Raw genomic sequence first — 22,030 nt, forward strand, 5'->3', positions numbered from 1 at the left:
GTAAAATAAAATGAGCAAATTAACATCAAATCCTTTATCATGTAATTAAATGAATTGAATTTTATCATTTTGGATTTACTGTTGTGGAACTGAATTAAGTTGTCCATAATGAGTTTAGTCTAAACAAAAGATGGCTCTCCTAATCTATTGACATTTTGTTTCTTTTTCTGCTGAATTCTGTACCAGGCAAGAACTAAAAAAACTAAGCCCACTTTATCTGACTTATTTATGACTGCAAAGTTTAACTGAACCTTGTAGTAACATCCATGCAGTAATATTTAAACCCTGATGTATTATTTGGTGATCTTGATCTCTAAAAAAAAAAGTGAGTAATCAAAACATGTGTCCCAGTTGCACAGCAAAAGAAAGGATTGTACAAGGCAGAGAAAGATAAAGACAAATATTTTGTCTTTGCGCAAACACATGAAAAATAGTCCGATTCGAATAAAAGGACCACATTTTTTCCAAAATTTTCTTTGAAAAACAAAGAAATGTGACGTGGCTCAATGCTAAAGTTGCCTTGAATCACACCAGGAGATGCCGGTGCCTCCTCCTGCAGGCTGGTCTCTAGGATTCAGTGGAGAGGAAGCCAGATTTACTACAACAGAGACTGCAGGAGGCACAAGTGGAAGCTTTCAAAACCACCTCTATGATTTCACCTCACAGACCACAATTTCTGACACTGACCATGTGGTCAGCATTACAGTAACACCACATAGGGGACATTACTCTCACCATTTGAATTCAGTGTCCAGATTAACAACAATGTTTAAATACCTGTGTCCACCTGGACAACCGGCTGTAGTGCAGTCTATCATCCAATTTCAAGAATGTACTGCTTACCTTTTGTTCCCTTTTTGTAGTGTAGCAAGTCTCTTTTAAAAAAAAACATTTATTTTCAATTAACGTTTGACTCAGAGTGAACTGATTTGCTCTTTTGTTGTACCTGTTTCATGAGTGTTTTCATCTCTGTCTTATGTCTTGGTTTTTATTTGATATTTGTACAACACTTTGGGCAGACCTAGGTTTTTTAAATGTGCTTTAAAAATAATTGGATTTGGATTTGTGTAGTGTCCAAAGACTATTATATAGCAATGCTGCAGTGAGCGGGTGCGATGACGCAACGTCCCTGCTGGAAATAATTCTGTTCTTGTTCTTCCCACTTTTAGTAAACCTACAAGTTTTTCTGTTCTTGTGAGTACAGCAAGACTAACGAAAAATTGCACGAGCTAAACACACGTTTTAAATCCAATTTTAGGGGAAGAAAAAATCTGCTTCTTAACACTGCGTCAAGGTTCTGAAATCAGATGCATTTGTTACACCATCTAGAAGGGCTGCACAAGTAATCACATTTGCAATATAAGTGTGATTTTAAAAGACGCAATTTCCAAATCCCAGGAGTGTGAAATTTTTGTCTATGTAACAATTAATGAATCAGACACGTCCTTCAGGTGACGGTAATATGTTTAAAGTGGATTTGCCTCCACATGGAAGAAAGAGAGTTGCAGTATTGAGATCATTTTTTTAATTTGTTTTAGACTTTATATAATCACATTTCTTTACCAGGAATCTCACCATAGCATTAATTACTGGTCAAACTGTTTAAAGATAGACTTGTTTGTTGGTTGCACTTTGCACTATATGCTCAACAAGGATTGATGTCCAGCTCACAAAGCTATTCTCTTGAATAATAATATTCTGATTAATAAAAACAGTCAGATTTCTTGTTTTAAATAGTCCTTGTGTACAAACATCTTTAGCTACAGGCCATTTTTTTGTGGCTTGTGGTTATTGCTGAGAAAAGTCAAAATTAAATCGCAATCGCAATAATGGTTGAAATATATTGCAATTTAGATTTTTGCTAAAATGGTACAGCCCTACTATCTTGTCAGGAAGTACACCCTGTGTACCAACATAAAACAGCTTGACAAATTCAGTTACATTTTTCTATACATAAAATGTGTAGACTGGAAAAATAAAACTGAAAACTTGTAAATGCTACTTGTGGCTGTCAATAATACAAAATACATAATTATGAAAAACAGACCAGAGTTAATATCACAGATCACAATGGGGAAAGATCTCTTGATCTCTATATTCTGTGAAGCATATATATAAATAAAAATAAAAAAGCTGGTCTCACAAATATATGGAGGTATGCAAACCTCTAAAAGTCATTCTACATTATCCATCCAACAAAAATGGGAAAAGGAGTCTGGTACAGAATCATCAGAGGACTCATGGATGGAGATATGTGAGACACAGGCGACCACCGCAAACTCAACATCATTAAGGGAGTTTGGTTGGAAGAATGTTGTGAGTTTTTTTTAATCACTCCCAAAATAACAGCTTTGTGAACAGGCTCTGAGAGTCTGAGGCTTTGTTGGAGGCCATGTGGAACCGATATGGCTGATCGTTTTCATGTCCAAAAATCAACCATATTGGAGGGAAGTAACAAATGACATATGCAAGATGCTGGGAGTGAAATTGGACTGCTCTTTTATTGCTTGGTATCTGGGTAAAACACCAGAATCTGTCCCTCACAAACACCTGCTAAAGATCATTTTGGCATGTAGTAGACAGGCTATAACCCAAACATGGCTCCAAACCGACCCCCCAACATCGCACCAATGGAGGGGGATTGTGAAAGAAATCTATTGTATGGCAAGACTAACTTTTATTTCAAAACTGGGATTGGAGAAATGTGTTGAACGTTGGGAAAATGGATAATGCATGCACTGTGCCTGGAATAGTATGACACTATATCTTGATTTATGGAAAAGAATGAGCTGTGACCCTATACTATATACCTATTACACCCATGAATGTTTTTTTTTTTTCCTTCCTGTTCAAAATAAAAATATAAAAAACAGACCAAAGTGATTACCTTCAGTCGTGTTTATTCTTTAGTTCAAAAATGTGGTCTAAATACCGTAACCGTAGTGTCTGTTAGCAAAATGTTACCCCTAGAGACAAACCACCAGCGATGCCTCCTCTTTCTAACTCAGCCAGTCACAGTACTGCAGCCATTAAAGCTGTATGAGGGTTTCCTTAAGTAATGAAATCAAACATTACCTGTCAAACGGTACCAATAATAATTTGAAGGGAGAAGTTCATTTACAGGTCTCTCTTGGGATTTTGCTATGAAACGACACAAATATTTTTTCCCCACAAACCCTGCATATTGGTGCAGTTGCTACGCTTGCCAGTTCAACATACTGCAACAAGGACATCCACATTCTGTTCAGCTTTGTAACCTTGGGCCACTGAGAATTAAACTATGTGCTGTCGTCTGTCTTTGCTTTCCTCAGCCATCAGGAACGTTCGTTCCTCAGGTTAACTCGGCCCATCTTCACCATCCTCTGAGGGATTAGTTTCATCAGTGAAAAGCAACACGCTGACGAATCTGGACTCATCCGATGTTGAAACAATGACAACAATGCCAGACGAGGATTATTCTGTTTGTACAGCAGTTCATTTCAGCCAAGTTACTAAATCGAAGAGGTGCACAGGGAAGACACTCATCTGTTATGATTCCATTAAAAAGGTTTAATCCAGACCTGTTCAAGTTTAAAGAAGAAAACCTCCAACCAACTAATAAAAATCTGTGGAAACCACCAACCATTTTGGTAATGTGGGCTCAGACTAATAAAGACAAAGTTGTTACCTTTATTTCCTGCCTGTAATTAAACCATTTAATCTCCATGTATGTTCGCCATTGCACACGTTTACGTGAAATGAGAATAGCTCAAATCTCATATAAAATAAATTCTACGTCATTAGCTGAAAATTTAGGATTGTACCCAATTTTCATTATGATTTTCATTTGGATCATTTAACTTTTAATGAAAAATGACTAATTAGGACCCCTGACCAAAAAAAAAAAGAAAAAATATTCTTAGCGTCTTTCTGCAAGAAGAATTTATTTATTGTATATATTGAAGTCATCCAGCCATGTTTTCCTAACAGTAATACACGACATGAATACAAAAGAACTGCTTTAAATTATCAATCGTCATAGGAGATACAAAACAACCCCATGGAGGGTATGGATTCATGCATGACCTGTAGAAAACATCCTGCAAGAGTAGAAAAAAAGACTTGATTGCTCTTGTGTTCTGGTTTTCATCACAGAAACAGGTTGTACAGAAGCTGAATCAGCAGGAAGATAACGATGAAGGTCAGCCAAGAACGTGCTCTCCCTCTGAGGTTTAAATACTGAGGTTCTGCCACCCTTCTCATTGCTTCTCCAACCATCTTGTCGTTCAGTTATTCAACGTGACGACAGCATTTCTAATAGGTGGAAAAAGAAAAGAAAAAAAAAAAAACAACCCCAAAGATACCAACCCTATAGTACAGCTGTGGTACTAATAACAGATGTGGCTCTTTTAGGCGATCTGCTTTCATTCAGCAAATCAGTAAGTGTGAACCTGAAAAAAATATATATATACAGTTAAGCCCACAATAATTTTGGCCTTGGCAGATGTAGTTCTAAAATTACTTTAGTCCATCCAAGAAGCTTGTTTTCGATAGGGAATGATCCATTATAAAAAAGATAAAACTATGTTAAAGAAGTATAAAATAAACATTTTTTATTTTATTCCACTTCAAAGTATTTATACCCTTCTCAATAATTTGAGGAGTAAAAGTAGTTTTAATACATCAACCCTCAGAATTGACGATCATTAAGTGTCGGACTGGAAGGCTTCCTTCCACAGATTCTCTATCAGACTGAATTTAGCTGGGCCACTCCAAAATATTAGCTACTTCTAGTCAAAAGAAAAATGTTGGCAAAAATAAAAACTGACTTGGCTAAATCTGCCTGGGGTACGAATAAATGTGGGCTTCACTCATACTTTACGTTTCCTCAGCAAACATCTTTTTTCCTTCGTCTTCCTCTGGGGCTTCTTGATCTTTTACGCTGTTGTCGCTCTCCTCCTCTTTCCTAATTCCTGTCGGGTCAAGCGCTCGACGCTTTGCTGTCCTTCTCGATCTCACTTTTTCGTTCTGCTCCTTTTTCTCAACTCCCGTCGGGTCAAGCGCTAGACGTTTTGCCGTCCGCCCCGACCTCGCTTTCTCGTTCTGCTCTTCGTCCTCTGTTAAGTCCAAGGATTCCTCGTTTTCGCTAGTCTCCTCCTCGCTTTCTTCCCACTTCGACCGCCTCCGCTTCGCCTTCCGCTTCTGTGCTTTGGCTGTCTTGGCGTTCATACCTCGGCCTCGTCTTTCTTCCGTCGACGAGCCGGTGAGGTTCTTCTTAGGCCTCCCGAGCGGCCTGCCTGTGGTTTTCCTTTTAAATTTATAGCCGACCTTCTTTTGTGTAACCTGATTTTTCTCCACGTTGTCATTCACGGAGTCCGGGCCTCCGTTACCCTGAGGGTCCGCCCCTTGCTTCGTCGTCTTCTGTTGATCCTCCGACGCCGTGTGGTAACGCTGGACGTGACTCTTTAAGCTCACGTTGTGCGTGAAGCACTTGCTGCAGTGCGGACACTTATAAGGCCTCTCCCCCGTGTGCAGGCGCATGTGGGACTTGAGGTGGCCGGACTGGTTGAAGCCACGCTGGCACACCACGCACTTGTACGGCTTCTCTCCCGTGTGAACTATCAAGTGTCTCTGGAGCGCCAAATGAGAAACGAACCTGATCCCGCAGTAGGAACAGTTCCGCTTTCGCTCCTCGTGAGTTTCCAAGTGGTCCCTGCGCTCCAAGAATCTGGCAAACGTCTCGGGACAGCAGGGACATTTATAAGGCTTGTCCTGAATCAGGTGGGTCTGCTCGTGAGTGATTTTGTCAAGCTTAGTCTGGAACACGACGTGGCAGTATTTGCAGCGATGCTTGTAGTCGACGTTGTGCACCCTGTTGTGAAGGTTTAAAGCTTGCTCGTTGACGTACCTCTTCCCGCAGATGTTACAAGAGATGGGCTTGATTATATGCTCGCAGGTGTGAGGCCGTTGTTTTTCAAAGAACTTCCCGCACTCCGTGCAGAGCTCCCGGTGTTTGGAAACGGAGCCGTTGTTGACTTCCTCAAAAGAGCAATCTTCCTCCTCCTCCTCCTCAGATTCGAAAACGAGAGGCTCTTCCTCTGGCACCCAGTTGTCGTCTGAATCCCTGGCCCCTTCCGAATTGTTGGATTCATCGGTTTCATCCGCGGAGTCGCTCTCCTCGTCAGTGTTGACGATCTCACTGCTTCCGACTGTCTTATCTCTTGAAATTGTCTGTCAAGCACAAAACAAAACAGGGTCTTAATTTCAGGTTTGAAACTCAGAGTCGGGGGGCGCTAGTGAGCCAAGATGGAGTAAAGACGGATATTTTCAGAGCTCCTGCAGGCTTATCAACATTTTCGCTTTAAAAACCACAACTGCTCACTATTTGTGACCTGAATCGGATTAATAGAGGTGTTGGACTGTAAAGAATTCCGTTCCAGTAGACTTTACTTGATAAATGGCGGATAAACTCCGCAAATTCAAATACGACGGCAACATGGCAAAGCTAATGGCTAATTCCAGATCCACAAGGCAGCGTACTCCAGAAGAGGACCCACAACCCAAGAGCCCTGGTATGTGTGAAGAGTTGAGAGCCGATATCCTAACCTCTATGCGAGGGGAAATCTCCAAAATTATAAGGGAGGAAATGAGGAGTGCGCTGTCTGAAGAGTTCGCCACTCTCAGAGCTGATATCAACGCAGTGAGGGCCGAAATAGCCAGCAATGCTACCGCCACTCGTGCAGAAATCACCTCAGTAAAAACGGACATTGAAGATATGAAAGGTGGATTGTCTACATGGTCTGACGAGGTAAACACTCTGCAGACCACCGTTACTGAACTTCAGAGCGAGCTGGTTAAGATACGGGACAAGTGCGAGGACATGGAGGGGAGGATGAGACGCGGAAACATCCGTATAGTTGGCGTTGAGGAACAGCCGAACTCCGCCAACCCTGCAGAGGTTTCTAAAATTATAAGAGAAGCCCTCCAGATGGACCGGGATGTAAAAGTCGATCGCTCACACCGAACAGCCGCTCTGACGAAACCGGGAGACGGAGAGAGACCTCGGGTGATCATAGCCAAGCTGCATTATGATAGAGACGCCGCTGACATCTTGAGAAGAGCCAGGGAAAAAGCCCCGCTGACCTACAAGGGTAAAAGAATCGCAATCTTCCCGGATTACACCACCAGTGTGGCCAAGGCACGCGCAGCCTTCTCCGAGGCACGTAAAGCTTTACGGGGACGGGGCGATGTGCGCTTCGGATTACTTTATCCAGCAAGACTCAAAATCACATACAAAGAGGACAGTAAGGAGTTTCGGGATCCCGTGAAAGCCATGGACTACATACGGAAAACCATCCCCACTGCGATAACTGGAACTGAAACGTAAGCGAAGCTGCAAACGCTAATAGGACACAATCCGGTCCAGCAGATCCCAACTCTGAAATATTGTCTTTAGTGCTTAAATGCCAACTGTAATTGTGTTCAATGTCACTTATCTAAACTGATTCATTTGAAAGGTGCATACTTCTAACCTTGTTAAACTACTAAATTATAATTAAGTTGCGTTAATATTACTAGTAGATTATATGCTGTGGTTAAAGTACTTCTCCTGCAGGAGCCTGAACTTCCACACTCTTAATTTCTCTCTTTTTTGCTGTTTTTGCACACATCCAATCTTCATTGGGTTGTGTTTGTTGCTGCTTTCTATGGTGGCTAGGGACTTAAACCCACTACCTTGCATTATGTTATCTATGTTCATTTTTTATTGTGTTTCTTGCGCTTTGATCTTTCTGTTCCCCGAGGATCTCACTGCAACTAAAAAAACAGAGCATTTGAATATTAGTCTTGACAATATGGCACAGCAAAGTCTTACTATTTTATTGTATCGTCTTGGTGTTCATCGTTCATGTTGCTCAAATGTTTGGCTCCACCCGTCAAATGGCCGTCTCTGCCTCCAGCACAATACTATCACATATACATTTTTAAATTAAATCAGTTATGAGTACATTAACTGTAACAAGTTATAACGTGAGGGGTTTGCATTGTCCAATGAAAAGAAAAAAAGTACTGCTGCAACTCAAACAATCAAAATGTCAAGTAGCATTGCTGCAAGAAACACATCTATCAGATGTGGAACATACAAAATTAAGTAAGTCATGGGCTGATAAAGTTTACTATTCGTCACATTGCTCTGGAAGGAAAAGGGGTGTGGCTATATTAATACATAGGCAAATTAATTTCACTGAAACGTTAGTACATAAGGACAAGGAGGGTAGATTTATTTTGGTAAATGGGACAATTGATGGAACAGCGGTATCCTTTATAAATGTATATGCCCCTAATGAAGATGCTCCAGGGTTTATTAAGTCAGTTTTCAATATGATTGCAGAGTACAGCTCCGGTCTGTTGGTTATGGGGGGGGATTTTAATTGTGTAATGTCAAACCTAGATAGGCAACCAGCTTCTCAGACCCCCATATCTAAGATGGGTAAAATGCTTAAAAATATGTCTGTAGAAACTGGATTAGTGGACGTATGGCGATCCAAATACCCAAAAGACAGAAATTTTACATTTTACTCAAACCGACATGCATCTTACTCGCGAATAGATTACTTTTTTACTTCCAAGGCTGAGCTACACAGAATTGAGGATATAACAATATTGCCCATCACAATCTCTGACCACGCACCTGTTACTCTCCAGTGGAATATAGGATTGACCCCATCGTTTAAGCAATGGAGACTTAATACCTCCCTTCTTAATGACAAGGAATTCATTGATTTTGTTAAATCTGACCTCAAAAATTTTTTGGACATAAACAACACCCCTGACACATCTCCTATTATGTTGTGGGATTGTGCAAAGGCCTATTTAAGAGGTAGTATCATCTCCCACACCACAGCTAAAAAAAGACAAAAAGCAGCCAAACAGAAATATTTAGAAGATAGAATTCGAGATCTGGATCTTCAACATAAAAAGACTAGAGCATCCAAAATTCTGAATGATTTGAATACATCACGTAGAGAGCTCCAAGATTTATTATCAGAAAAGATAGAAGGTAACCTTCGTTTTGCTAAGCAGCAATATTATGAAAATGGAAATAGAGCGAGCAGACTTCTGGCCTTCCGACTTAAAAAACAACAGTCCTCAAATGTTGTTCAAAAGCTGAAATCGGGCAATAAATCAATCCTAAAACCAAAGGATATTTCTGAAACTTTTGCTGAATTTTACAAGGTTTTATACCGAGACACTGACACTTGTAGTGATGAGAATAAAATAGGTGACTACTTACAAAATGTTCAAGTTTCTGAATTATCTGATACTGTAGCTAAACAATTAGATAAGCCAATTCAAGTAGAAGAAATTAAAAATGTTATCTTATCCCTTAAAAATAATAAGAGTCCTGGCCCCGATGGTTTCATAAACGAATTTTACAAATGTTTCATAGACATCGTTGCCCCACTTTTATTGGAAGCATACCACTTTTCTTTAGAAACTAAAACAATGGCGCCATCCTGGTCTGATGCCACAATAGTAGTACTACATAAAGAAGGTAAAGATCCCACTGACTGCGGGTCATATCGGCCATTATCCTTGCTGAATGGGGACGTACGCATTCTAACTGGCATTCTGGCAAGACGATTAAATGTCATAATAAATCAAATTATACATCCAGATCAAACCGGTTTTATTGTCGGGAGGCACTATGGAAATAATCTGCGCCGGTTATTAAATATTATGTCTCACCAAAAAGAAAATAAAGCTATGACAGCTGTAATATCTTTAGATGCCCAAAAGGCTTTTGATCGTGTGTCGTGGAAATACATCATTCAAACATTAAAGAGGTTTAAATTTGGGCCCAAATTCATAGATTGGATACATACATTATATTTATCCCCACAAGCGGCTGTAAGAGTCAATGGTTTCAGGTCGGCTAGTTTTAAGTTGGAACGTGGATGCAGGCAAGGGTGTCCTTTGTCACCTCTTTTGTTTGCAATTAGCATCGAGCCACTAGCCCAGCTTATCAGGGACAATGATGAAATTAAAGGAATTTTGATTGGCACAGAGGAACATAAAATATCTCTTTATGCAGATGATGTACTCCTGTATTTGTCTGATCCTACATCATCAATACCACGTCTGAGGGAAATGATTTCTGTTTATGGACATTTTTCTGGCTATAAAATAAATGTTGATAAGACAGAGGCAATGGATGTCAATGGCAGTATTCCACTGGGGGTTAAACAACAGAGCGGTTTTAGGTGGCCAAAGGAAGGCATTAAATATCTAGGCATCAATATTCCCCTCTCATTAAATGATTTGTATCACGTCAATTACACTAAAACACTGGATATAATTAAAAAAGACCTGGAGCGATGGTCAGCATTGCCTTTGTCCCTCCTCGGTCGCATTGAAACCATCCGCATGAATCTGTTACCCAGATTATTGTATCTGTTCCAAATGTTACCAGTTGGCATACCTAAGTCCACGTTCGTTGAATTGGATAAAATTATATCAAAATTCATATGGCAAGGCAAGCGCCCTCGCATAAAATATAAAACACTACAAAGAAGTAAGACAGAAGGGGGCCTCAAGCTTCCGGTTTTAAAATACTATTTCTGGGCAGCTCAGTTAAAGCCTTTAATTTCATGGATCCAACAGGATTCTCGAACAAGATGGCTCAGCATTGAGCAAGCAAAGTGCTCAGTACCATTAAAGGTATTGCCATTTCTAGATATCCCAGTAAAGGAACTGCCATTGTGGACTAAAACCACACTTGACATTTGGAACAAAGTGCGAATTTCTTTCAAGCTACCGAGAGGTTTGTCAATATTAACAAGCATTGGACATATTAAATCTTTCACACCCAATCTCTTGGACAAAAATTTTTCTAAATGGGCTGAACAGGGGCTTACATTTCTGCATCAGTTGATCGACAGAAACAATCTTATGTCGTTTGAAGAGTTATGTAGGAATTTTCATCTCCAAAAAAGTGATTTCTTTAGATATTTACAGCTGCGCTCTTTTTTGCTCGCACACAAGGACTGGGAAAAAGTACTAAATCCAACACCATTAGAAAACCTTCTAATCCATCACCAGAAAGGGGGAGGAGATAAAAAATGTATAGCAAAGTTATATAGTGCATTACTGTCAATGAACCTTAACGATACCACTTGGACAAAACAAAGATGGGAGGCAGAGACGGCCAAAATAATTTCTGACGAGGCATGGGAGGGAGTCTGGATTGAGGCTCATAGAGTTACAAACTCAAATATGTGGCGGGAATACAAATGGAAAATTATTAGCAGATATTTCAGGACCCCAGATGTGGTTGCCAAGATGGATCCTAAAGTACCAAGCTTGTGTTGGAGAAATTGTGGCTCAGCGGTCCCCAATCATACACACATTTTTTGGTCATGCCCCAAACTTCAAAACTTTTGGGATGAGGTGTACAGAACTATAAACCATATTTTCCCAGGAGTTATACCAAAGGATGTTGCAGTTGCGGTACTAGGTATTATACCAGATGGCTTGCAAGGACGGGCCAAAGCATATCTGTTAAATGTCCTTTTTACAGCTGCCCTGAAATGCATCACAATAAGGTGGATGCAGCTGGAGCCTCCTTCCTATGACTTATGGGTCCAAAAAGTAAGGGAATTGTATAAAATGGAAAAGATAACCTACTCATTAAGACTTCAAAAAAACACTTTTAGCCTGCGCTGGGGACCAGCTGAAGCAATGTTGATGTAAATAAACCCAACAAGTTTGTCTCTTGGCATATGATGTCTAGCTATCCCTCCTAAAGTGTATCCTTATTTTTGGGTTGTATGAAGATGAACCTACAATTGTGACTAAGATGTTTATTTTATGGAAAACTTTATACTGTCAACATTTGTGTCATGTGCCTTTAATGAATGGTTGTATCATTGCTCTGCAAAAATAATAAAAGTTTAAGTTCTAAAAAAAGAAACTCAGAGTCTGTACAAAATTTAAGATGAACTATTTTTTTTTCTCTTCAAATATCCAATGTAATAAAGAAAACGAGAGCCGCTTGCTCTTATTAACCAAAAACACCTAATGGAACATTTGATATTTTGAGCCACTGCAATAGTGGTAGTGACAATAACAGGGTGCTTGCTCTTTTTCCAAATTAAAATTCCAGACTTTTTTAAAACTGATATTTTTTTTCCCAAGACCTTAACTTTATGTACTTGTATACTTGTGTGCCTACTGCCTACTTCATTGGTTGAGATTGTACAAACTGTTTATTAGAAATGTTAATTTTTATAGGCTAGTATTCAATGAACAAATGCATTATTCACAGTAAATTATGCTTTTACTGATGAAAACGTTTCAAAACATGAAAATCACAAGTACATGAATTTCACATCAAACAAGTGTTTGATTCCATTAGGCTGATACAGTACGTGACCAGTTAGTAAAATTATAGTTTTATAGCCTACCTTCCTATTTCTCATTTCACAATGCCTTTGAGCATACTGTAAAATTCTACCATACATTTTTTCCCCATACTTTATTAAGACTTTCACACAAAATTCAAGACTTTTCAAGGTCTGGAAAACAGTGTTTCAAAATTCCATACTTATTAAGACTTTCAAGACTTGCGCAAGCACCCTGAATAAAAACAGTCAACATACAAATAACCCAAAGACTGTTGTAGCAATTATATAAACACATTTTTATAGAGAGTAGACAATGATATGAACGACTTTGGCAGAACGGTTGTTTGTGAACGTCTAGATAGCGGGTTCTAGTCTAGATTCCTGAACCACATGCCACAGAGATGTGGCCAAGGCACTGAACCTAAGGTTAGCCCCGATCTCCAAATCAGGGCCTTTGTGTTTGGGAACGGGGAGGAATGCTTGTAATACAAAGAGCCTCCAGCAGCCAGCTGTTCAATACCGTTCAGACCACGTAGAAAACGGATTTCCTGAACGGAAGCGGATCTCATCGTGAGACGGAGCAAACACGGCTCCGTTCAGGAAATCCCTTCCATAGTTAGCCGCCAGCTAACTCTGGAGACTTTCCAGCAGAAAATATTAAAGCACAGAGCAGGTTGGATCGGAACTTTCCGTTGCGTAAAATCCGCTGTTATCAGAACCTGACACGATCCTGGATCCCCATCCCTAGGATGTACACATGTTCATTTCCATATGCACGTATTTTTTCACACTGGACTTCTTGCAGTATAAAAGCTAGTTACTTTTTTAATATAAAGAAGACCTTGGGCAAGATCAGGGGTCGAGCACAATGTCTTTTTCTGTGACCGATTTCACCGTACTGAAATGTAAAATTAGAGCAGAAAATATCCCAACATGGTTAGCTTTATTTTATTTGATAGATGTAGACTTTGTTTATCTGTCAATAGTATAGTATTATATAGACACACACATTTATATTTTTAACGTGGGATCAGAATTTTAGAAAAGTCTTTAAGTATGAAACAAAAATGTACTTCTTTCAAATACATAGCTACGTTTTAGTAAATCTAATGACGCTTGAGGTTTTCAAAAAACAGTTAAATATGAGTCGAAGAGAAACCCAATTAATAAAGAGAAAAATAAGTAATTTGGTACTTGCCTCTAAAGATATTTCCATGCATTCTGTCTGATGATCATCTGACACTGCAGTGATGCTGGTTTCGGTCAGATTTTTCCACTGTTTACTGTAGTCACACTCCAGGCACCGCTGGTTTAGGACTAAGAGCAACCCGCAGACCACCTTCTCCGTTTTGACTTTAGACTGGCACAAAGGGCACGTGGGACTGAACAGTTGGAAGAGACGCTTTTCATTTACAACATATCTCTTATTCGTCTTAAGCAGGTTGACTCTGAGAAAGACATATACATCAGACTTTTGGAGACAACTTTTAAAACTCTAAATTTGCGCAAAGCATAACAGTTTGATGAAACATTTTCATACAACGTAAAAGAATGAGTGAAAACGTTCTCACTTTTCCTTGATAATGTCAAGGTTTTCAATTTTGTCCAGCATCTTACAGTAACCGGACTCTGAAGATACCGAAGCCTCGCTTGACGCTGGGCTTGCAGGAACACCTGCGAAACATAAATCATTGCAAACAGAAATGAACACATTCAAAAGCGAAGCTGCTGGGTGTTTTGTTAAGCGTGTAACGCTTCAAGGTTTCTCACTTGTCAAAGTGAAGGTCCCATCGTTGTGTAGTGCTGAAGATCCTGGAGTTGGACTAGGTTTACAAGCTGCATCTTCAGGTTGAATAGTGTCCTAAAATAAACAAAAACAGCACAGGTTGTAGCGGCAGGAGTATATGAAATGACAGAAATCTGCTTAAATCAACAAGTCTCAGCAAATTCTGCAGCAACCTTAATGACAATTCCAACTACTCAACAAATGAGTAGTTGGAAATTGAAACTAACCCCTTTCACTTACTTTGTTTTTAGCACACACTGTCTTGCAGTCCTTGACAGCTAAATGTACACTAGACATCCACGGATTTGCAGGATCTTTCCTATAAATACCATCTTCTTTTTTTCACTCAACTTCCCACTGGAGCAAAACTGAGAGGTTTGTTCGATAACTTTATTACTGACGCGTGTTGTGTGTATATTTCTTATTGGTCGCAAATAAACTAAAATATAATAACCCAACTCAATATTTTTTGCACTAAGAATGTGACAAGTACAACAGATATTAGCTGAGAAATTTGCTCTTCCTTCAGCAGTGTACAACGGGTACACAAATAAATGCACCGATCAACGAGCAAGAGATTCAATTCAATATTATTTATATAGCGCCAATTCATGATACATGTCATCTCAAGGCACTTTCCAAAATCAAATTCAACCAGATTATACAGATTGGATCAGATTATACAGATTGGTCAAAAAGATTCCTATATAAGGAAGCCCAGTTGATTGCATTGAGTCTTGACAAGCAGCATTCACTCCTCCTGGAGAAGCTTAGAGCCACACGGAGAGTCGTCTGCATTGTCCATGGCTTGCAGCAATCCCTCATACTGAGGAAGCATCAAGCGACAGTGGAGAGGAAAACTCCCTTTTAACAGGGAGAAAAAACCTCCAGCAGAACCGGGCTCAGGATGAACGGTCATCTGCCTCGACCGACTGGGGGATACAGAAGACAGAACAGAGACACAACAAGAGAGACAAAAAAGCACAGAAGCACACATTGATCTAGTAATCTGTTCTACATTAGATGGTAAGAGTGGGTGATCTGTCTTCCCTGGATGATGTCACAGTTAACAGAACGTCAGACCAGGTGTACCTACTATGAAGAAAAAAAATGACAGAACAAAAACGTAAAAGATTAAATAACAATCAAGCAATGCAAATTGGAGAACAGTAGGCAAACTAGACCCTAATGTCCTCCAGTAGCCTAAGCCTATAGCAGCATAACTATAGAGGTAGCTCAGGGTAACATGAGCCACTCTAACTATGAGCTTTGTCAAAAAGGAAAGTTTTAAGATTAGTCTTAAAAGTAGATAGGGTGTCTGCCTCACGGACCAAAACTGGGAGTTGGTTCCACAGGAGAGGAGCCTGTTAGCTAAAGGATCTGCCTCCCATTCTACTTTTAGAGACTCTAGGAACCACCAGCAGACCTGCAGTCTGAGAGTGAAGTGCTCTGTTAGGAACATACGGGGTAATCAGAGCTCTGATATATGATGGAGTTTGAATATTAAGGGCTTTATACATGAAAAGGAGAATTTTAAATTATATTCTTGAATTAACAGGAAGCCAATGAAGGGAAGCTAAAATTGGAGAAATATGATCCCTCTTGTTGATTTTCATCAGAACTCTTGCTGCAGCATTTTGGATCAGCTGAAGGCTTTGAACTGCATTTTGTGGACTTCCTGATAGTAAAGAATGACAATAGTCCAGCCTTGAAGTAACAAATGCATGGACTAGTTTTTCAGCATCACTCCTGGACAGAATGTTTCTAATTTTGCCGATATTCCTGAGGTGAAAAAAGGAAACTCTGGAAACCTGTTTAATATGGGATTTAAATGACATGTCTTGGTCGAAAATAACACCAAGATTTTTTACTTTATTACCAGAGGCCAAGTTAATGCCATCCAGATTAAGTGATTAAGAAGTTTATTTTTTGAGGACTCTGGTCTAATGATTACAACTTCGGTCTTGTCAGAATTTAAGTGCAGGAAATTTAAAGTCATCCAGCTTTTGATGTCATCAAGACATGACTGCAGTCGAAGTAATTGATTGGATTCATCAGGATTTATGGATAAATATAGCTGAGTGTCATCAGCATAACAGTGGAAATTAATCCCAGGCTGTCTGATAATTTTGCCAATCGGACCCATATAGTAAAGAGAATCGGTCTAAGGACTGAACCCTGTGGTACTCCACAGGTGATCCTAGAGTTTGAAGAAGATTTATTATTAACATGAACAAACTGGAATCGATCAGACTGATAATATTTAAACCAGCCTAATGCTTTCCCCTTAATCCCTACAGTATGCTCAAATCTTTGTAGGAGAATATTGTGATCAACTGCGTCAAATGCAGAGATTGGAATGGTACGATTTTCCGTTAATCGATCCTCATCAGTGTTTGGCAGATAGTGTACCAAAATGTTTTTTTTAACAATTTATTAAAAACAACCAACGCTCCAATCATATCTCGGTCCATTAAACAGCATGTACTTTAATGGCCACTGTCTTTCCTTTTCTTATTCAAAACTAGGGCTGAGCGATAAATCGATTTAATCGAGTAATTTGCATTGCATGTTACAGAACAAATTCTCTTCACTTATCGCTCTTGACGCACACATTGACCCCCCCAACATACCCTGTTTACTAGGGCTGTGCATAAAAATCGATATAAAGATTAATATCGATATTTTTAAAAACGATTTAATATCGATATTCTGGCTTTCAATATCGATATACCTCCCAACCTCTAGGGGGCGTTATTACAGCGCAACCATTACAGTTCACAGCGAAGGAGAGCAAGTGAGACGAATTTGTGGACCGGCCGACAGGATTTTAGAAGCTCCTTTGTCCCTAAAATCAGATGTTTGGGCACATTTTTGGTTTCTGTGACACGTTAAATGCATTGAAGCAAATGCACTTTATTTTCCTGTTAATATGTCTGTGATCAATAAATAGAACATAAACATAATATTTGGCTGATTTTGGTGATTGAATCACTGAGCATTAATTCAAAGTAATAAATATCGATATTGGAATCAAAGCAAGCTGAGCTATGTATCGAGAATCGTATTGAATCGGCTCATCCTAGATGATACCCAGCCCTACTGTTTACCTTGTCCCGCTAATGGGTGGTTTTTCTTTCCACTGTCGCTTCATGCTTGCTCAGTATAAGGGATTGCTGCAAAGCCATAGAAAATGCAGACGACTCTCCCTGTGGCTCTACGCTTCTCCAGGAGTGAATGCTGCTTGTCGGGACTTTGAAGCAATCAACTGGTTCCCTTATATAGGACATTTTTGACCAATCTGTATAATTTGATTGATTTTGACTTTGTAAAGTGCCTCGAGATGACATGTTTCATGAATTGGCGCTATATAAATAAAATTGAATTGGTTATTGCACGGTGCAACAAGAACTAATAAGGTACTCTGTTCGTGCAAGCTGGCCAAAATATGGCAGCAGCCATATTTATTGTTAGATGGGCAGATGATGTATCATATCGATCACAGACTTAAACTAATTAATGGAAATCGTATTGTAACAGACCCTGTGATGTTGGGAAACATTGTATCGCAACGTACCACCTTTATTCATAAAGCACTTTATAACAACCAAGGTAAGCAAAGTCCTGTACATACACAATTGATCTCTAAAATTAATAGAGGCAAGTAGATCACAGACAGGCTAAAATAGACAAAAAAAACATAGTTAGAAACTGTTAAAACACTTAAAAATAATCACAAATAAGTACAAAATCGTCTTCCAAAAACATAAATATAGCATCTTATCGCGATAAAGTTGGTGATTTACACCTCTAACATTTGTACTGATTAGAAGCGGGCGGCCTCTGTGTTACAGAGTGGTGGGTTACTTATTAGGCTCGTTTCTCTCACAAGATCTGGCAACACTGGTTCCAGTTGATTCTTCCGACTCTGAAGTCCCGAGTTCCGACTGCAACTGGAACGCAGCTCTAACTTCTTCGGATGCTTAATGGGGCTACTTCATGGAATCTCACTCACCTGCTCGGGCTCACACACCGACGGGACTGCATCGGACCTCAACTGGGCCGAGCCCGCAGCTGGAGCCACGACGAAGCAGTCACGCGTGAAGTGTTCGCTGCAAACGCTGATGTCCGTCCACGAGGACTCTTTGAGTCTCTGACCATTGACTTCGAAGAGAAACTGGACCCACTCCAGTCTCTTCTCTGGGTCTTCTGGTAGAATGAAGCGTGGCGCTCGGCGACGCCACGAGTTACATCTGACCACGGAGCACATCCTGGGCTGGGCTCGGTTATCACCCTACATCAGGTCTGTGGCGGTACGTTTAGCGAACAGGATAGCCATCTAACAACCAGCAACAACACGGAAGAGCTAACAGCTAACCGGTGATGCTGCAGCAGCGGCGGGGCTTCTTCTTCTTCTTCTTCTTCTTTATGGGTTTTTTTTGGCGGTTGGCACACAACGAAATGGTGCATTACCGCCACCAACTGGTATGGAGTGTAGGAAAAAATATGTTTCTTCTCTGTATTTCCTATTCATAAATCATATCCTATTAATCTACCTCGCCCCCGCTCCCCAAATAAATATAATATTTGAATAACTTTACTTCCCGATTCATTAGTAGTATATTTATTACATGTTTCTCTTATCTTTCTAAATTCTTCTGTCATACTTCATCTTTCTCTCAAATCTCCAACATTACATGATCTATAGTTTCACTCTCACTACAATACTGACACTTTCCTGTATTATGTTTATGTATTGTAAATAGTGTACTGTTGAGTCCAGTGTGTCCAAATCTTAATCTCTTTAATAATCTCTTCTGTCTCTCCTTCCATTTCTCATCCCTCCCTCTCTCTTTTGAATCTTATAATACCATCTACCTGTGCTTTCTTCATTCCATTATTTTTGCCACTTCTCTTACTGTTGTTGTGTAGTTATACTTTTTCCTTCTGATTTGGTTGTAGCTACTGTGAAGTTGACTTGTCCTTTTGCCACCCTATCCGCTGTTCATTCCCCTTTACCCCCAATGTGTGCTGTGAAGCCTGATGGGGCGGGGTTTAAAAAGACTGATTGGAACTCCGGCTCTGTTATAAGATCCAAATAATTTGGCTCAGCTCAACCTTAAAGGACAGATCTCCTCTTGGCTCTCATGCCCCCTCTTCTCATATTATAAGTGCATTTCCAGTAACGGAACCTTTTCTGCAAACCATGGTAGTTTTCTGGAACCATTTTTAGTCCTAATGAGGTGGGTAATACTGTAAAAACATTTTGTCAATAATGGAATGGAATGGGTTGAATATTGGACGGTAATGCTTTTATGTGGCTGCACAGTGGTGCAATCAGTAGCACCGTTGGCTTGCAACAACAATGTGCTTGGTTTAAAGGCCTGAGGGTCTTTCTACATGGAGTTTGCATGTTCCCCACTGACCCCACTGATTTTTTACTTACACAGGATAGGTATATGCTGTTGCATTCTGTTCTATTTCTGGTCCGTTTCTCTGGCTTCCATGTTGACAGGCTGCATCAGACCAACATAAAATACCAAACGCTGCGCTTTGTTTTGGCAACCCTGGGAATCTTTCGGCTCTGGAACCAGACAGTAAACACGGGCTACACAGTGCACCAAAGTAGTTTTGCAGCACTCCTCAAAAATTTGAAAGGAGAAAAACTTGACTAAGACATTGTTGATGGAGAGGACCGATTGTTTATAGGAATGTTACTTCCATCATGCATGACAAATGAGAATGATTTTACACTAATTTTCATAATTATTGCTCCTTTAACAGGAAGAAAGGGATTAGTAGAGAGTACAGCCAAATGTGCAAGGTTCACTGACTTTTCCTTAAGAAGACAGACAGAAGAGGAAACTGGTAATGGGAGATATAACATTAGACCTAATCAATAATTTAACTAAAACTGGCATAATTAAAGGAAATTAATGCCAATAATATGGCCACAATAAGTACTCAAACTAAATAAGTCTTTAAAAAGCTAAATAATTTAGGATATAAATATGCGTTATATAATTAGGCAATGGCTATTGAAATGAATTTGAAAGTGTTTATAATTTAGGATCCAAAAGAAACAAATCTAATCTGCTGTAAAGAAAAAAAAAAAAAAAAAGGCCCTTCATGGCATGCATCTCGTAGCATCTAAAGAGGAAAGCCACCCAGAAAATATTGATGAAACCAAAATTAGGGATAGGACAGGCAAAACTTGGAGTGATAAGTAAACCAAGGTAAACAGATTCAATTATGAGAAGAGACTACTTATAGGTTATTGTGTTGAATACACAAAGTAACAAAGATGCTAGTTTTGTTTTTTCAAATGTTAAATTGTTCAATTGAGCCTTTGTTTGCGTTATCATACTGTGAAAGCTTATTTTTTCCCCAGAATTTTATTTTTAAATAATTCATTATTATTTATGATTATTTACCACACTGTAATAAATGACTAATATTGCATAATGGATTTTCGCCTAATTTTCTCTTAGGCGAAAACTTTAAGGTGTCCAAGTGGCTAGCACTGCCACTGGACAGTGGATAGATAGCTCTCCATAGAGATATGGAAAAGTGGCCAGAAAAAAAAGCTATTACTATTTTATTAGTGTTAAAAAGTAAGAAGGTATGTTTTGACTTTGCCAAAAAAAGCACATAGGGCGTCACCCCAAATGTATGGAGGAAGGCGTTCAGGCAAGATGAGACTAAAGTGGAACTCAAGAAAAAATGCTACGTCCGGCACAAACCCTGCACATCCCATCACCCCAAGAACATCATCCCTGCTGTGAAACATGGTGATGGCAGCATACCAAGCCACTCACAGCTGGAATTGCAGAAAAAGGTGGCTCCAAAAAGCACAGATTTTTTTTTTTTTTTTTTAAATAAACAGTGAACAGTTATACACAATTGAGAGCTTCTGTAATTTTGTCCAATTTGTTGTTTGCTTTAAAATAAAAAGGAAAATACATCTCAAAAGTTGTAGCCAGGCTCTGTAAATGAAATGGTGCAAACTGTCAAACAATCCATTTTAATTCCAGGTTGTGAGGAAACAAAACATGAATAATGCCAAGGGGGTGGATACCTATGCAGGCCACTGTATATATAACAAAACAAAACAAAAAAACTATATACTCCATATCACTAGACTAAGGATTAATCTTGAAAGACAGGAGCTTTTGTTCCAAAGAAAAAACACATACCCAACAAAAATATCCCAAGACCTTAATAGAATCTGTTATGGTTTGAAGACACACAACGTAGAATTTTACGTCACAATTTAGAACAACGCAAGACAACAAAGAACATCCTACCCACAAGAAAATACGGTGGTGGCAGCATCATGCTCATGTGTTACATTTCTTCAGATGGAAGTAACAGGTTTTAGTTGAGCTGAATGAAATTAGGAAAAGTTCAGTCTGATCCAGTCCATTTTGGCCCAAAACCAGCAGGTAGACAGCTGAAAATGAAGACGGATTGAATTTTTCAGTAACACAGTGAATCCAAGTTTAGATCCAATCGATTTGAAGAACTTTGGAAGGTAAGGTGCAAACAAAAGTGTCAAGATGTGAGATAATGACAGACTCCTCCCAAAGGAGATAAACTTAAATTGAAAGAAAAGGTGCTTCGACATTTTAGTGCACATCAGACCGGGTTATAGCACCTTTTGTTGTTACCTTTTTCTCTTCAAACAGGTTTGTTGCTTTCTTATCTGAACTGCACAGGCTATACAGTGTGTCACAATGCATTTGGATAACGTTTTGAAGTGATTCATCACGGTTTCAGCTTTTTACATCACCAGAAGCAGATATTTTAGAGGGAGTGTGGAGACATGAGAAGAATGACCCATGACAATCTCAAAATACTA

General features: G+C 39.4%; 1 protein-coding gene across 2 annotated transcripts; it reads right to left on the minus strand.

Annotated features, from left to right (window-relative positions):
• Window positions 1-4,433: 4,433 nt before the first annotated feature.
• LOC105937584 (zinc finger protein 420) lies at window positions 4,434-18,582 on the minus strand. Of its 2 annotated transcripts, none has more exons than XM_012878969.3 (5): window positions 18,185-18,582; window positions 14,154-14,244; window positions 13,955-14,057; window positions 13,582-13,765; window positions 4,434-6,210 (listed from the first exon to the last, which is right to left on the minus strand). In XM_012878969.3, the coding sequence occupies exons 1-5, from the start codon at window positions 18,437-18,439 to the stop codon at window positions 4,858-4,860; spliced, it is 1,986 nt and encodes a 661-aa protein (XP_012734423.2). In that variant the 5' UTR covers window positions 18,440-18,582; the 3' UTR covers window positions 4,434-4,857. The 2 variants fall into 2 exon arrangements, with proteins under 2 accessions (XP_012734423.2, XP_012734422.2); XM_012878968.3 differs by having other exon boundaries at window positions 13,582-13,831.
• Window positions 18,583-22,030: the final 3,448 nt, after the last annotated feature.

This window comes from Fundulus heteroclitus, chromosome 6 (genome assembly GCF_011125445.2).
Source record: "Fundulus heteroclitus isolate FHET01 chromosome 6, MU-UCD_Fhet_4.1, whole genome shotgun sequence".
Taxonomy (NCBI): Eukaryota; Metazoa; Chordata; class Actinopteri; order Cyprinodontiformes; family Fundulidae; genus Fundulus; species Fundulus heteroclitus.

What these genes read in the sequence shown, in the direction of transcription:
- LOC105937584 (XM_012878968.3), bottom strand. Translation starts at nt 18,439, where the DNA reads ATGTGCTCCGTGGTCAGATGTAACTCGTGGCGTCGCCGAGCGCCACGC. An exon ending in CGGTGTGTGAGCCCGAGCAG is followed by an intron (nt 14,245 to 18,184) that starts GTGAGTGAGATT and finishes TGTTTATTTTAG; the next exon opens with GACACTATTCAACCTGAAGA. An exon ending in TGGGACCTTCACTTTGACAA is followed by an intron (nt 14,058 to 14,153) that starts GTGAGAAACCTT and finishes TATGTTTCGCAG; the next exon opens with GTGTTCCTGCAAGCCCAGCG.